The 17,138-nt window shown below is 38.0% G+C and overlaps 1 protein-coding gene across 1 annotated transcript in view; it reads right to left on the reverse strand.

Moving 5' to 3' along the window:
- LOC105567265 (CUGBP Elav-like family member 2) overlaps positions 1 to 17,138 on the reverse strand; it is a 326,569-nt gene that overhangs the window by 68,899 nt on the left and 240,532 nt on the right. Inside the window, exon 4 of the mRNA XM_012021985.1 lies at positions 3,552 to 3,600. Coding sequence (XP_011877375.1) covers positions 3,552 to 3,600 — 49 coding nt within the window. The remainder of the gene's footprint in view (positions 1 to 3,551; positions 3,601 to 17,138) is intronic.

Consider the following 17,138-nt stretch of genomic DNA (forward strand, 5'->3'; position numbering starts at 1 on the left):
GCTTTCACTCTCTTCGTTCTTCTTTTCGTTGGGCTGTCGCGCTTGACGTTGTGACAGAGGTTCCTTGATCGGCGTGCATCCCGTCGGAAACATCGCTAAAATGGTTCACCCGCCGCTACGTCATTGACAAGAATAATTATAGGACGAGAGATTAAGTTCGCCCTCCATTCAGTAGTTTCCTCAATTGTGAGCTAAATACTAGCATGAAATTATTCGAGAATTGACAAGCCGTTATGTTACCTTGAACAAAATCTACATTTTCACGAGACTATTCAAGAACTCGCGTTGATTGAACGGAAGAAAATGCAATTGAATAATTGACACCATTCTAATGGTGTATTTGTGTATCATGCGTGTATCTATTAATTTTATGGAAAAAATTAATTATTAAAAGATATTCTACAACTGTAATAACTTGTCATATTGTATATGTGGAGACTCATTCATAAATTCGCACTGATAACTGTCGGATACTAATTCTTGTAAATGTTATCGTGTCCCAAGGAATCCACAATAAAACAGTTCGGTGTTATATAAGGACGTCAATGTACATTATATCTGCATGTTTCCGAGAAAGTAAGTTTTACGTTCGCGACTAATCTCGCGCTTTGTGCACGAGCTCGTGAGCTCGCTTTATCTGAATTCGGCTTACGTCAGTTGCGGCGTTCATGAGATTCACCTAACGACAAGGCAACTATAATACTGTGATACCGGATAACGTGCGTTCTCCTCTTGTTTACTATTTTCCCGTTTTACCGGGATTTGCATGTAGCTACAACGGCACTATTCATGGCGGCCGTCGCGCCGCCGCAGGTCCCGCATCCTGTATGGAAAAATCCTTTTCCGTATTGCACGTGCGCGTGGTTACGAATAGCCTGATCTCGGTTTCGGTTACACCACGTCGTGTCTATTCATTTTTATATACAACCACGGGTGTTATGCACTTGTACCCCAGTTCCGTTCGCCTATGCCATAAGTAGAACGAAGTTTTTGCCGTCTATAGACGGTGGTCCGAATAAAACAGATGATTACCATGACTATACTTTTCTCACAACTCTTTTGACAGATAAGTTGAGACTTGTGCAAATCTATTCTAAATTTTGCTTCAAGGCGAATGTCCATAGTGTTAACTCCGTTGGCTGTTCTTGGACATATTTTTATTCTGTATTTACATCACATTTAAGTATATTGTATTGACACATAAAAAAAACATTTTTTATCATTGCATCTATTTAATACGCTTTTATCTCTCTCATATTGGTGTAAGGAAATGGATTTAACTGCGTTGAGAAATTTCATAAATTTTTCAGAAAATATAGATTTTCTCCTTACTTATTCAATTGAATTTCTTTCCTGCCATCACGTTTTCATTACTTAGAATTGTTTCCGTTAATTCAATCGAAAAATTAAGGCCAATTCAACTGCGAAACCGTGGCGATTGAATGGTTAACCAATGGAGTAACTTCTGTTTAACGCGTAACTGCTGGTAAACAGGATCGAGGGTTGGTCCATGTAACGCGGTTACTTGATCTAGGATCTTGTTCGCACAACTGCGCAAGCTCGACCGTAACAAACAAAGTGTCAGAATCAGGTTTCGGTTAATGCTAAACGCGAGGTGTAAAGCCGCTTGAATCTTGGCGTGATTACAATTTGGCATGTCATTTGCACGCAGCGCAGCTAGAGCGCCTGAAAACGGCGTTGCGCATCGACGCAATAAAAAAAAAAGGGCCGCGCACGAGCATCCTTTGAGGGAGGAGGGGAAGGAGTTCTTATGCGACACAAAGCAGGAAAAGAGGAAGACAAACGGACGGGTAAAAAGGGGGAAAAAGAGGCGTAAAGGGTAAAACATGGAACGGAAGAGTGAACGATCATGCGAGAAAGAAAGAGAGGCGGCAGAGGAAAAGAGGGGGAGGAAAGAGAGGAACCGTGCGGTCCAGCCGAGCGTAGCACGTGACGGGTGTCGTTAATATTTCATTAGCATTCGTTTTGCGTCGTCCCACCGACGTGGCCGGTTTTATATACGCTTTACGTTACACCCCCGTCCAGCCGGTAGTCGAATTTTTATTGCTAACGCGGCGCAGTTATCCGTAAAAAAATCGCGCGTTTTGCCGCGTTCGTTGACTCTCCTGTTGGTTTTCGCGGTACTATCCGATGCGCTTTTCGACGTTCTCCAATTTTTACATGGCCCTTCCCCGATCGATGCGCGATGGAAGAAATTAGAGAACTCGCGGTAAAATTTTCTACATGAATAATATTCATGGATCACGAGGGATGATTATCTTTCTCCCCCTTTTTTTCCAATCGTATTTCCCTATTTTTAATAATTTATTAAAAATATTATCAAATTATGATTTATTTAACATTCATTTCCTACAGCGTATATTTAATTATATGTAGCGGAATAATTTATACAATAAATTGATTAGAAAATGTGGGTCTTACAATGGTTTTAAGACTAGAATTAGTTCATCAATCTTTAAGTCCTCAGTTACTCTCGTTATACACATATATGTATATGTATGTCAGCTATTCTCGCGCTCTAGTACTAGTTATTACTGTTGTATGTAGTACTTTTTATTACTTTTGCATTGAAAGAAAATTATCTCCTGAATGGAACGTTTACACAATATCTGCGCAATATTGAGAATAATGCCTGTTTTCCCGATGTCTGCGATTATTGTGTACCTATCTCCGAACAATGCAACATTGTCCACGTGAATCCGAGAATTTAAAGAGATCAAGAAGCTGAAGAAGAAAGGAACGTGCCATGTAAGAATTCGCTAACCGATTTTTCGTCGTCTTGGTAACTGTATGTTGCCGACCGAAATTTGTTCGCCTATCCTCACGACTCTCTTAGCCTATTACTTTATCGTCCTACCACTTGGTGCTTCGCAGCTCGCTTATGTCTTCTTTGACTACGCAATCTCGACAAGCCCCTCAATTCAACCAATTAATTAGCAACTAATGAACGTGCTTTGAGCTGCATTCTCCGCCGAGCGAAGAGAGTTAACTTTACCTTCGCGATCGTCATTGTTGTCTTCTCTTTTGCCTATACCGCCGTTGCTCGGAATTCCGCTCTTAATCACGCCAGAACTTCGAAGCGATCGAGCGATCATTAAACAAGACGCTCAAAATCTTATTATATTTGACGTTATAAAAATTTAATATTTTTGCAAAAGCCAGGACTTTGGTGTACACGAAAAAGATCCAAATTCCTTTTTAACAAAGCATGGATCACTTTAAGAAAAAAATATATTCGATACGAAACACTACCACGTTTCTTAATTTCTTATAAAAACACATGCATTTGCTGCTGTAGCATCAGCACGTTCTCTGCTTCAGATAAATCGATTGATAAAACAAGTTGTTGTTATTTTGATTTTTAACAATCAATTAGTTTGAGCAACAAGAATATTTTCTTCTTAGAAAAACAATACTCTTTGGTTAAATCGATATTAATTCACGTACAATGTGGTCTGAATGCGTCGCGATATTAGAATTTTAATTCGCAATCTTTTAGCCTGGAAAAAATAATTAAAATTTTCACTCACCATTCCGATTCTCGCTGTCGGCCGGCTTCATTTGGATCGGATGGCGCATCTGAAAATAAAAGAGTCAACGATATAGTTTGCGTTCTCGCGCCGCGAAAGCGTTCGGGCGCATGTGATAAAAGTGACATTTATTATTGATAAGACTGCCGATATCGTCGACGTTAGAGAGCGGGTTCGAGTGTAAAGTTCGTTTCGCGCTTTTTGAAAAATGCAACGACGGGAAGCCGTTTTCCACGGTTTGCGGTTCGCTCTCGTTGTACTTACATAGAGACGAGTGCAATTCGCCCGATCTTATTCTAAGGATTCTTTCCTATTTCGTGCGCGAGACCGAAAATCGAACGCGATATAACGCCGGAATTCGCCAGAATGTTTTATAGAATGCCATATCGTTGGCACAAACACATATATCCGTATCGATGCAGCGTGCTACTCCCGGTTGTCCACGATAATTTACTATTTTTAATATATTTATTTGATTCCTTACATGCAATGGTTTAAAGTAAATCTGTTTTCAATCGCTTTTTTAACTATTTTTCCCAAAGTTTCAACGCCTTTAAATATTTTGACAATTAAATCATAAATGATCAACACATGTTTTATTAATATAATTACTTAAAGTTAATGAATGCCAAGATTTTGTTGCGCATTCATAACTTTGAAATTTACTAAAAAAATTCCACATTTCTGCAACCACTTGTAGATAAAAACACATCAAGATTAATATAATTTAATGTTCAATTATCAAGGAACTTGATAAAAAAATAAATAAATAAATAAATAGAATTTGTTACAACATAACAAAGCAGCCACTAAAATTTTAATACATACTTTCTCTAATAGCAGATATTGCGATAGCACAATGTTTATTATAACGGTGTAGCCATTGAAACGGGCGATATTTTTTTATAAACGATATTTATGAGTGAAATGTGAGTGTGTGTGTGCGCGCGTGTGTGTATGTGTATGGAAATTGAGTTTGGAAAAGTAGATTCATCGTATGGCCAATCGCTTGTGTGAATATGGAAACATTTCGGCGTACTCGTTCAAACGAATGCAATGAGATTTTCTGCGCAATGAATCGATGACTGGCTGCGTGTTTGCGACCAATACGCGAGATCTTCATAAACAGATAAGAATTGAGAAGCATTAGCACACAGTACTGCGATATATGTACGCCATACGTGCGATTATCTACCGCTCGTTGTAATAAAATCGATTTATGTCAAATTTAATTGTGCGGAGTTTGCTGCGGGATAAAATTCATTGCAAGTGAATGTTTTAGCAATTATGGAAGTGAAACAGAGTACGTGCGAGTTGTAAACAATTTTCGAGCAAATGACTGTTATCGTGGCTGAACACGTGCGCAGGCTCTCATATTTTCCTATAAATGTTTAAAATACTCTCTCAAATTATTTCAATACCATGGCGATTTCGGGAATAAAAAGCGCGGCCAATTAAAAATTGTTTTAATTGCGATACGCGAATGTAATAGCTTAGCACAATAATCGACAGACCTCAACTATTTCGTTTACAACGTTTCGTTCTACAAAAATTGCATTTGTTGCATTCGCGGAATAATTATTGGTAATATATAGTTACCGTGTAAATTACTTTACTATAAATATACTTCTATAAGATTAAAAATTTTTTAATATAACGTTTTTTATTGTATACATGTCTGGATATACATCATTTAACAGCTGCCACTAGCAGTCTTATGGAAACTCATAAAAAAATTAGTGTGGTGATTATTCTTGGCAAATAAAAATGCAATGGCTGTATCATAAAGTTAAGCCCTTTCAGCCGAGATGATGCATTATTGCGCCATAACAAAGTAACTGCACGAGGAAGGAAAGAAAGAGAGAAAGGGTTCGTGAAAGAGTAACAGAAAGGGAATATCATCGAGGAAAATGGCAGCTAATCTAACATTTTCATTTATTATGATAGTTATTACACGCCGGAGAAATGAGCCATCAGTTTTTACGACGCTCGAATTATATCGATCGAGCAATTTATACGTCAACGGGAACGATGAACAAGGAGTTACGATCTGAGTCACTTTTAAACTCCTTATTTTTAATTTAATTATTGAGCTCGTTAAATTTAACACCGTCACTAAGTTCTGGCGACGATGAGAAAGCTCGATGGAAACGTTCGAGAGATCGTCGATGTGCTGCCAGTCGTAATGAATGACTCACGGCGTTGTGAGAAACGGAAGAAGAAGAGTACACACTTCGTAAACACGTCATCGCTAATTGATTAAATATGAGCAACCATGTCGTTATAATGTTTCAGAATGACGAAGGATACAGTAAATATGATCAATGAAAAGATTGATATTGAAAATATGTGTGCAAAGATGACATTTGTGATTGTTTAAAAGTAACACGTATATACTAATTTATTCTAAATATTTTTTAATTATAATAAACCGTTATTTCCCCTCTGTGTCTTAACACACTTTATATATTCGTGTAACTCGTTTCCAATTCTTTATTCGTTTTAGAATTAGTCTCCATTTCGGATACTCTCAGTTGTATAAAGTTGTATAACTTCACAATGTCAGGGGTTTTCGTTTCTGTGAATTTTTATTACAATTCTTGATTGCAATTCAATACAAGAAACAATAAATATATAAATTAGTATCAGTATTCACGATACTGGTGTTTATATACTCGTACCATCACATTTATAAATTCCTAATTCTATTTTCAATTCAATAAACAATGTGTGTGGATCTGTTCTATTCAAAATGGTACACCAATCATCTATAGATTTTTATTTCCATTCCAGATACTTTTATTTGTACGCTCTTTTTATTTGTACAAAGGTCAATCAGTGCATTATCACTGAAAACATTTATAAGGCATTGAATAACTCATATACCTAACTGAGAATCAGTGGATATTCACTATTTTCAGTGATAAACCATTGATTGACTTTTAGAGAGCAGGGATCGTGAATTATTCGGGCCTTGCCAGGGACAATTCCGTTTATAGGCAGCCTAAGTCTATAGGCAGTCATTTTCATAACTCCCTACATTTGATGTAATCCGCCGGGCAGTTACGATCGTTTTTAGGGGCGAAAGGGTTAAGACTCCCCCCGCAGAGCATGTCCGCCGAGAACTCCGGCGCTCATTTGCCATTCATTCCCGAAACTGGGTTGCTCGCAATTGTGCCTCCGGTCCTATCTCGCAGCCGTCTGTGCCAGGATCATCCCAAGATTCGAATTCGATATCCGTATCGACCAGCGGGATCGATATGCCAAGTCAGGTATAATCGGCCCGCCAGCCACGATTGCGATCGAAGATTATGCGCATCGACTAACGACCCATATACCACAACGATGATGCAATCTGGAGGCACCAGATTCACTATATAGAGCAGTAAGCTAGTATACTTTACCAATACGAGACATAATGGAATACTGTACAATAGTACTGTGCAGTAGCTTCAATATTTTAAGTATACTATTCTATTGAAAATGCTAAATTTTTGAGTGCTGACATCGAAATATTATTTGGCTAAAAAGCACCTATAAAAAGTAAATAATGTCAATGATTCAAGATAATCTTCCGTAATTTTAATTTTAAAAACAGCAAACTATGATACTGTCATCTCAATAACTTTTTCACAAGTCTTTATTGTGTTTTTGAATTTGTATATATTTTACAAATAGGATGTCTCATAATAGTATTTTATCTTTTAAACTCTATAATATTTTCCAAATTTTATAACACCGTACGCAGAATTTCCTTCCCAAAAGATTCTCTCAAAATATTAACACACAACGCAGATCTAATTTTCATGGTTGTTCGTAAATTGAAAGATAACAGCTGACTAACGAACACGTTGTTTGAACGATTTGTCTGAGAGATTGTCATAATAAAATTTCTCGTTAATCCTTGGCATGTCTAACGATATAAATTAAATGATCCAACATATCAAGAGAATTTTACACGCTCATAAATAGAACACTGGCTATCTCGACTGTGTTGCTTGGAGAAATGCCTGCTAGCCGGCCTCTTAAATCAGCGAGCGGAACGCTCGTACCAAAACTAGTCGTGTAACTATTATCTGGAAACCATCTTTGAACTCTCGTAAATATTTTAGTCGAAAACTTATAACCGCCTAAATTCACTATAAGTTTATATCTAAAAGCTATTAACGCTAAGAAAAAAGGTGAAGAAAAAAATGTAGAGATTAATCTAAAGCTGAAATAAATCTGAGTTGATGAAATGAATTATAAGAATCTAAAGAATGGGTTTGGATATCATGAAAAATACAGTGTAAAAAGAATTCTGTCCGAGGATAAGAAGATGCATCCCGTTCAGAGGCGCGCGATATCTTGTTGCGAGTGAGTTCAGAATATTCTATTTGCGAATCTCCTCGATACTCCGGACGCGAAAGAATTTCTCGTATCGCAATGTGAGAGCCAGCTTGAAATTCATATCTATGCTAAGCGCGTGGCGCGTTTGGGTTTAGTGCCTTCCGCATCGTACCTTTATATTGCGGCCGATTCGGTAATTTTGTGCATAGCAATTCCGCTTAAAGTCGACGGATGGTTCGATCCATAGGCAAAGATAAATTCCGTCTTCTCGACGGGATTTTTATAGGGGCCCCGTAATTCGAGAGGCGCGTATTCGGATAACATGAGAACGCCGGTGGAAAATTTGGGGAAGCGCGGAACGATATACCTGGCGATATCTGGCGAAGAAATTAAATGAGCTCCCATGGGTCAAAATGTTCCCCTGAAACGCTGATATCTTTGGAATAATAAAATATCTGGAATAGGTGAAGCGTAATCGGCTTTCAGCCTTTCGAACGTGCAATCTCCTCCTGACGGACTGCAATTCTCGATTTTTAATCTAGACTCTTCCCAAGAAATGAAGTTCAACAGTTTTCGCGCAAAAGAAGGAGCCGCTAGCACGAGTTGAAGTTACACTCGTGAATTTCTCCCGGCGTTCATCCTCATTTAGGAAGTGCAAGTTTTCTTTCGTAGAAATTCTTTTTCCATATCATAAGTTGGAGACTCGACCTTTTATCTCGCTAAATTTTAATCCAGCCATATACCAATAGAGAGATTTTTCGAATACTCACAACGAATTATAGCATATAATAGATTATAGTAATATACTTAAATGTTTTATATCATATGGGAGCTTGGAAAATTAAGTGATCGTTATGAATCAATACTAAATATATTTTCTCTTATCACAAAAGTAATCATTATAAATCAATACTAAAAACTTTTCCTTTCATTGTAAAAGATAATATATTAGGTGGTTCGTTTTATAGGCAATTTTATTTTACCGGAATATCTCATGTTTTGGTGTTAGTTGTTTGAAATATTTAGCAGTTTAAATTGTAGGAGTTTATTTATGTCTCTGATTATCAGAATAATTAATCAAAAACTCTTGCAATCTTATCGGAAATACTAAAAATTCTTTGGAAACTTTCATTAATGATTTGTTTACTGGTTTATCAAATACGTTTCGTACGACTAAATATTTCCATTTTATTTTGTCGCAATAATACATTTGTATATGCATTATTCTTATTATGTTCTATTTGCTTAACATTGATATCTTTTCTCAAGATATTTAAGATAAATTGCTTGGTCTCCACGGTCTGTATCTTTCTTGTCTTCGAAAGCAGGGCGGAGGGAGAGGACTCGATTTAAAGTTATACCTCTGCTTACGTATTCTCGCGTCTCACTCATTTCCAGGATACCGAAGCTCCTTTATCCTTCTTCGCTCAGCCGCGTCCGGACTACGAAAGTAGCAGTTCCGCTTTTCTGCCGGAATGGTGCCGTGCGTCGCGACGCCTGCTGACTCCGGCTTCGTGACTTTTAATCTCGACCCCATTGTAAGGCCGGTGGAGGGTAATTTTTATAATCTTCGTGTGAGGATGGGGGATGGTGTGACGACTGGATTTAAAGTTGCGCCATCCTCTCTTTTCCGCGTCGTCACGCTTTATAAAGAACGCGCCTCCACTAGTTCCTTTCCTTCCCTTTGGCCTCTCCTGTCTTCATCTTGAGTCGCGTAAATTCTACCGCTATCTTGACACCAATCTCTATCCTATGCTTTAATAGTCGACAAAATTACAAAAAGTGGTGATTCACACTTTCACCACTTGCTGACTCCAATTTTCGCGACTTTTAATCTCCACGATTTGCTCGCTCGTAAATGGGGATACTTTTCGTAACATTTATACCGATTCATATTTGCTGAGATAATTGCTGTGGATGTTGGATGTATAAAATTTTGTAGACAAAAATATTGGAGTTGTATGTATAAAATTTTGTAGACAAAAATAGTGGAGTTAAAAAAATAGAATAAGTCCTTCGATATTTATAAATATTTTCTGTTAGCTGTGACATGTTTTTTCAAAAGTCTCTATTATTTTGCACTTTCGATCAAGATTAATAAAAATGTTATATTACTGTTCTAAAGTCATCCTTCTGATTTTTTGAAAATTGTTACTTCGTAGGACTATTTTATTACATCAGGAATGTGCGATGGATGCAAGTGCGGTTTTGTATGTTTCAATCTGTATCTTTTATGCAATAGCAGTTTTATCTTAACAACGTGCGATAATAAATTGTGTAGCTATTGCTTGCAAAGTTGTTATACAACACACAAGTATCAATTTTTTTGTTCAGAAACTGTTTCTTGTGAAAAATTTAAAAATATTCATCTGCACTCTAATTGTATATTCGTGGTCAAGAATTTTTGCAAACACAATATTGCAGTGGAAAGTTCAAAAGAATATATACAATATTTTTTTTTATTTACAATTTTCTATATAAAACATCATGCATATTCACTGCATATTTTTAGAAGGTTCAATTTTATCAGAAAATATTTTATTTGTTTGATATTTTATGAATGCATGTTTGTTGCCTTTTGCGACTTTAGGTATTCGCACATACATAGATACATCACACATCGCGCACGCACTCGTACTGGCAACACGAAGACACAAAGAGATATTTATAACCCATACTTTATACTTTTTGTATCTACGCACAGAAAATCTCTCGTATACGTACTGCAAAATACAAAGTTGTCAATTTTAAATACGGCATTGGCGATAGTATTCCCGATCAAGAAAAATTCGCTTTTGTTCATCTCTGCCCGCATATTTCCCACCAGATCCCTCGACTATGCGGTATAAATTCAATATCCACACGGTAAAAGCCGATCGGCCGGGGGTGCGCTTTGACATTCGAGGGGTTGCCCCGAAAGTGACAAGGGCGCGTAGGCGGGGTGGCTGGGATGCGCGGCGTAGGTAGCGGGTATTAAAATCGACGTATTCGACTCAAGGGCTCGGCCGTCGTATCGCCAGTTATAAATTCGTTTCACGTACCACCACGTCGGGCAGCGTCGACAGAATGAAAAAAGGGGTACGGCGAGAGGGTGGCCGGGGGAGGCAAGAGTGGCTGGCCGGCGGGATGCTTTTTTTTCCCCGATGGTTCGCGGACGTGCGCGCGGCGAAGAGAGCCTTGTGAAAAATCTGCATGGATTTTAGCGACGACGCGACGCGGCGGGGGAGAAAAAAATGCGGCCGCCACGTGCATCCGCGCGAACCGACGCTCGGCGAAGGGTGGGCGCCGCGCGACACGGCGAAACCGATGTTCTCAATGAAGGGAAACATGAAATACGAGAGCGCCCGGTGACGCGGCAGCTTGGAGTGAGAAAGGATCAATTTCTGGTCGATTTTGCGCGACGGGAGCAAACATGCTCATCAAATTTATGGCCACGTTTGGTAATTCTGTCTCTCAAGGCCGGTTTCGACAATGTCATTTATCTTTAACCGCATGATCCTCTGTTTTTCTGTAGTTCTATCATTTTTCTTTCAAACAAATACACGCAGAGAAAATTAGTTGATTTAATTGCAAAATTAACCGAGTTCAGCGAGTAAACCAGAGTCGCGACAACGATAAACATATTGCGATATTGTTGAACTAGTTATTGAACTTGCGAGTTCTTTTGCCAGAAAATATGATTTCTTACCGCAGTGTGTGCCACATTTAACAGATATACAAATTTTTTATTACAGTTGGATCAATGCGTATTATTCCGACGTTGTCAATGGATAATCATAAAAGTAAATAAGATAAACTCTCCGATGAAAGCGAATGTGGCTAGACATCTATTATATAAACGAATCAATTTCACATTAACTCCGTTCCGTCTCAACAAATACAATATATTATTCAAATGTATGTATGAACAATAACTTTGTAAATATTGCATAACCCTAATGTAGCACCGTATTTATCTTTAGAGTTGTTTCACAAGAATTTATCTATCATCATTGTACGTGCCGTACCGATGTGATAAGAAGAAAATAGGAAAAATCAACTACGGTAAAACGGACATATCTATTAAATTTATGAACACGTTTGATAGCAGAATCTTTTAAACTAGAATTAAAGAAAATATTATCTCACGTGTTTCGCGGAGGGTGAGAGTTGACTCTTTGTTGTACTTTGGAAGGCGGAGCATTAATTTTCTTTATTAACAAGCGATAGGGAATATTTTTTTATCAAGGCGGGTCGACAAAATACGTTCTCAATGATGGAGGAATGAAATACGAGAAGGCTGGTAGCGTGGCATATTGGAATAAAAAGAACGAAATGTTGGTAGATGTTACGATAGGAGTAAACATGCCTATCAAATTTATGAATAATGGTTGTTTGGTAATGTAACCTGCCGAGGAGATGTAGATAGACATCAATATAGATTATAAATCATCAATTCAGGCATTTCGCAAAAAGCGGTCTTTTAACCCTTTGCAGCATCACGTTATATATAGCAGAAAATAAATTTTCCGTTGTAACAAATAACAAAAACGATTTTCAGCCGAAATACACGATAAATCATACATAGTACGTTTATTGGAAAACATAAATATATGCATTTGTAAAACAGATTTATTTAAATATTTTACCGGACTTTATTTATAAACAGTTATTTAAATACCCGCTGAATAATCAGTCAAATTGTCTGGTTAAATATTGCCATCTGCTAGGTTACAAACACGAAGATTAAAATTTAATTGCTAACTTTGATCAATATTAATTAATAAATATATTTACATTAACATAAAAGGAATTATATCATTTGACCGTTGGCTAGGAAGTCATAAACATTATCTCGATACTTCTTTGAAAGCCAAACTCTCATTCCATTATAACATATTATACATTAACATTTTTACGTTACGTCGAAAAATGTCTTAACCTTTGTTGTTTTATTCACTGGCGGAGAAAAAATTTTCAATTCTATATCGTTCCATTATGTTAATGAAAAAACGATTGACCATGAAATCCTTCAAAATTTTTCTCAAGTCATTTTGAAGACCGATGCGCTATTTATGGGCGATCAAGTATACCGATGCATATACGGGAAACGATACATTATCACATTTTGTATGCCGCCATCGCCCAGACGTATTTCATCGCCAGTCACAGGGAATGCATAAATTTTTATCGCAACACGACGGCGGCGTCATCGTTATCACAACCGGAGACCTCGGACGAACACCGACGGTTTCCGGCGCGAGTTGTAAATGACGCGTCGTCATTCAATTTCCGCTACGTGGCTTTCTTTGGGGACGGGGCTCTTTCAGTACTTCGCGTGACCGTGAGTTTTTGAGAGTTTTCGCGACTTATCTCGGTATACGATCTCGTCTTCATTTCCGTCGCGCGTGTCACCGGCTTTCGTCGAGTCGCCAGTCCGGAAAGCCGGGGATGTCTGACGTCTTTTCATGAAAAATTAGCGAATGCACCCGTTTTGTCGAGCAGCTTGTAAATTCGATGGATCGATCCGCTGGTACACATTTGGTTTTGCGACTTTATTCGTTTTTCTCTTATTGAATGGGCGGAAATTAAACGATACCTGCGGATGATATATTCGCAAATAAATCCGTTTACTTCAGACTTTGCAAAAGGAAATACAAATCTACTTATCTGTATGTAAAATAAACTACGGTATGGTTAAAACTATCGATTAGAGTTCGGGTAACGCCTCGCCCTCGTTATAGAATCTATTTTTTCATTCCTGTCTTCTAAAGTAAACGTTATTGAAAAGAAGACGGCATTCTCTCTCGTGAATATCGGCATGTTCGAACAAATGTGTGCTTCGAAAACAATTTAATTTTTCAAGGAATCTTTACTAAAGAGCCGTGACAGTGTTAATGTTTAAGTCTAACATGTAGACATGTTAGTGTCTAAATAATTCGTATTTTAAATTTCTTGCGAAAAATATTATCTCAGTTAGGGTTTGAATCTGGACCTCCCTCTCGCTAGGCGTCTCACCAATTCAACCACCGAGGCTTGTAGTAATGTTCAATGGTGAATTTTATTAATTTTATTTTTATTTGTTTAATATCGACAGTTTTTCTACGTAGTTACGCACAGCAAAGTATCTGCAAAATTGGCACGACCCCCGGTCACAAATCTTTGAACAAAGCCTATTCTGACGTACGTCGCGTAAATCTTGGTGCCTATTGCCAGTCGAAGGGAAGTGTTCCAGAAAATTGTAGGTATAATAAAAACTTTATGTCTTCCGTGAGGGAAATAAAAAAATTATGGTCTCCACTTTTCATAGAAAATGCAGAGAATAGTTACGAGCCATAATTTAACGCGCGACGAATTACGCGTGCAATCGAATTCGTTGCAGCGGATTTTCCGGATTTGCCATCCTATTCCCGGTTTTGCCGCGGAATCTTTTTAACAACGTCTACATTTGCAACAGCTAATTCATTCATATAGAGCGTGAAATCACCAATTATTATTTTTAATAACAATTACTAGACTTTTATTCTTGATTTTTCTTGTTTGCACCACTTGTTTTCGGACATATTTGGAATGGCTGTTCGGCTGTTTGTTCGCTTAGGTTTTGTACGCACCCTTAAGATAAATATGTTGCGGACACATCGTTACATTTTGCCACAAATGTAATTTCACTGCAATTCCTAAAGTAAGCGAAATAAACAATTAAAATATTGCCCGTTTCTCCTCGAACTTTGACAGCGATACATATGCTCTCCACGCGCGATTATGGTCATCAGCTATATAATTTAATTTCCAGCGATTAACGTGCGTTGCGATCGATTGCCCGAATTTTCCAGAATACCAATTGGGCACTAAAAGTGATTAAATTACTTGGCAAGCCGGCATTCGGTAAACCAGCCGGTGATTGATACACGTGGGTGTGCGCGCGTGAGCGAGAGACGCGTAATCATTTGTGCGCGACTGACGTCTGTTTACTTGTTACAGATTTACTCCAGCATTGTACGATCGGCCGGTTTTCGTCAGTGATCTAGACACGACCATCCGGCGCGAAGGGACGCATCGGCGAGAACGTTTAAATAAAGCGCTTGCTCTCCTCCTTCGCTTCGACACGTGGACTTGCGTGCACGCGAGTCATTTCGAGATTGTGCGCATCGAAATGATCTTCTTGCAATTTACTTTTACAAATTGACTATTTTAGATGCAACATTAGATACGAGCTGAACAAACGAATAATGAGTGAATAGCGTATACGAATTTTTTAAATTATATCACGCTATCGAATTCGACTCCCTTATAAGACGGAACGTCAGAGAAAGTTTGAAATTAATTTTATATCGCACTTGTTGATCGTTCGTTATCTATTCGTTCATTTTTATATATTCTCTCTCTCTCTATTATTTTTATTTCCAGTTCTTTTTCTTCCCTTTCTTTTTGGAAGTGTACTACGGGTACTACGCTCTGATGCATATCACTTCATTTTCGTGATTCTTATACGGAAACTCGAGAAGTTCACGGCTCGCAATCTTTCGCTCGCAGCATACAATTGCAATTGATTACCCCTGCGATGACTTTCGTAGGAGCGAGCGTCGGCTCGTTTCGCGTTCGCGCTATCAATTTCCATTCCGCGATTCTATCCAGCATGGGCGGGCATTTCCGTCAGCGTGCTGCATTTCTCAGGGAAATGGGAATCGATTTGAAGAACGCTGCTGCGAAACTGCAGTTGGCAACACGCCCTCTGCCTGTATGTCCCCGAGCGCCATCGGGTCATCCCTCTGGTGTCCCATTCCGGCGGATCAACCCCTCGCGCCTTTCTTTCGCCATCCCGATCTCCTAAACGTGTGCTTTTTCACTGTCCACGAAATATCTTTACAGCGGCATGTGCGATGTGTCGTTGCCTCCCTATCTTCCTTTCTCTGCCTCCCGCGATCCAAGAATTTCGACTGCCCAATGAGAAGCGATTTACGCAGCGATAGAATCACGAGCAGGACAGAGAAAATTATCGAAGGCACAATGGACAATTTTATATTTTATACACGGAAAAAAGTAATGTTGTATCAGCAAGATCAGTGTAATTAAAATAAAATCGTTGAAACAACATTAGTATTAACGAATGAAAAACGTCGGATAGTTGTCTTAATAATCTGGATATTTAGTTTAGTGCTTAAAATTACAATCCATAGCAAATACAATTGAGTGAATTATTTACGAGTATGTTTGTGACAGCCCGTGAGGTCAACATTTAATTCAAGCAACTTCATTTTTGTTTTATTCAACAGTATTTTTTCCACGTGTAGCATATTAATGCGAATCTCTACTCTTTAAAAGTCAATCAGTGGATTATCACTAAAAACAGTGAACATTCACTGACTCACAGTTATATGAATTATTCAGTGCTATACTTATAACTGTTTTCAGTGATAATGCACCGAGTGACTTTTAGAGAGTAAGTTTCTTTTGATTCCTTTGGCAATTAGAAACAACCGTGAACGCGAGAATAACATGAGAACGAATGAGATATCCTAGAATCTAAATATAAAACAAGTTGTTAAAATTTTTATTACGCATTGATTAATCTCCGGTGAATCGAATGAAGTTAATTCCACTTTGGACACTAATTATGAAATGTTTGATTGTGTTTGTTAAAAAAAAAAGATGATGGACATAGATTCTCGGTAACGTTTTAAACAATTAAGTCATCCTATTAAGAGCGGATTATTTGTTGCCCTAGTTGCTCGGCGCCGAATAAGCAGAATTAAATTCGTTTAAATTATCAATGGGCTTGAAACTTGAGAGCTCGCTCGTAATAATCCTCGTCATTTTTGATCAGTACACGTAATATCGGGCGATATATGCAGCTTCATCGACAATAAACCAGGTTAAACACATACTAATAGTAAACAATAATACGTGAAACAGGATCGATACGAATCTAATAATTAATTAAACAGAGTTGCCATTTTCGGCTCGATCCAGATCTTGGTAGTAATAATATTTCTACGTGAATTTTTTTAAGACCGACAAATAATTGGCGTGCAATTTACAGATTGCGAGTTAGAGAAAATATGTAAAATTCACACAGAAATATTGTTACTAGGCTACCAAGACCCAGCCTGGACTGCAAATGGCATCTTCTTTAAATTAATTGTCACAAATAGCCAGACCGAATGTCGTGAACATGATTTATTATAAAATGTTGCTGTTGAAAAACGATAACCGCACGAAGTGGTTGGAAGTATTTCTCTCAGCGGGCGCGTTTCGTTGAAAAATTTTGTCGGATAAACA

The sequence above is a fragment of the Vollenhovia emeryi genome, unplaced genomic scaffold (assembly GCF_000949405.1).
Source record: "Vollenhovia emeryi isolate VEMERY1.0 unplaced genomic scaffold, V.emery_V1.0 DF939139.1, whole genome shotgun sequence".
NCBI lineage: Eukaryota > Metazoa > Arthropoda > Insecta > Hymenoptera > Formicidae > Vollenhovia > Vollenhovia emeryi.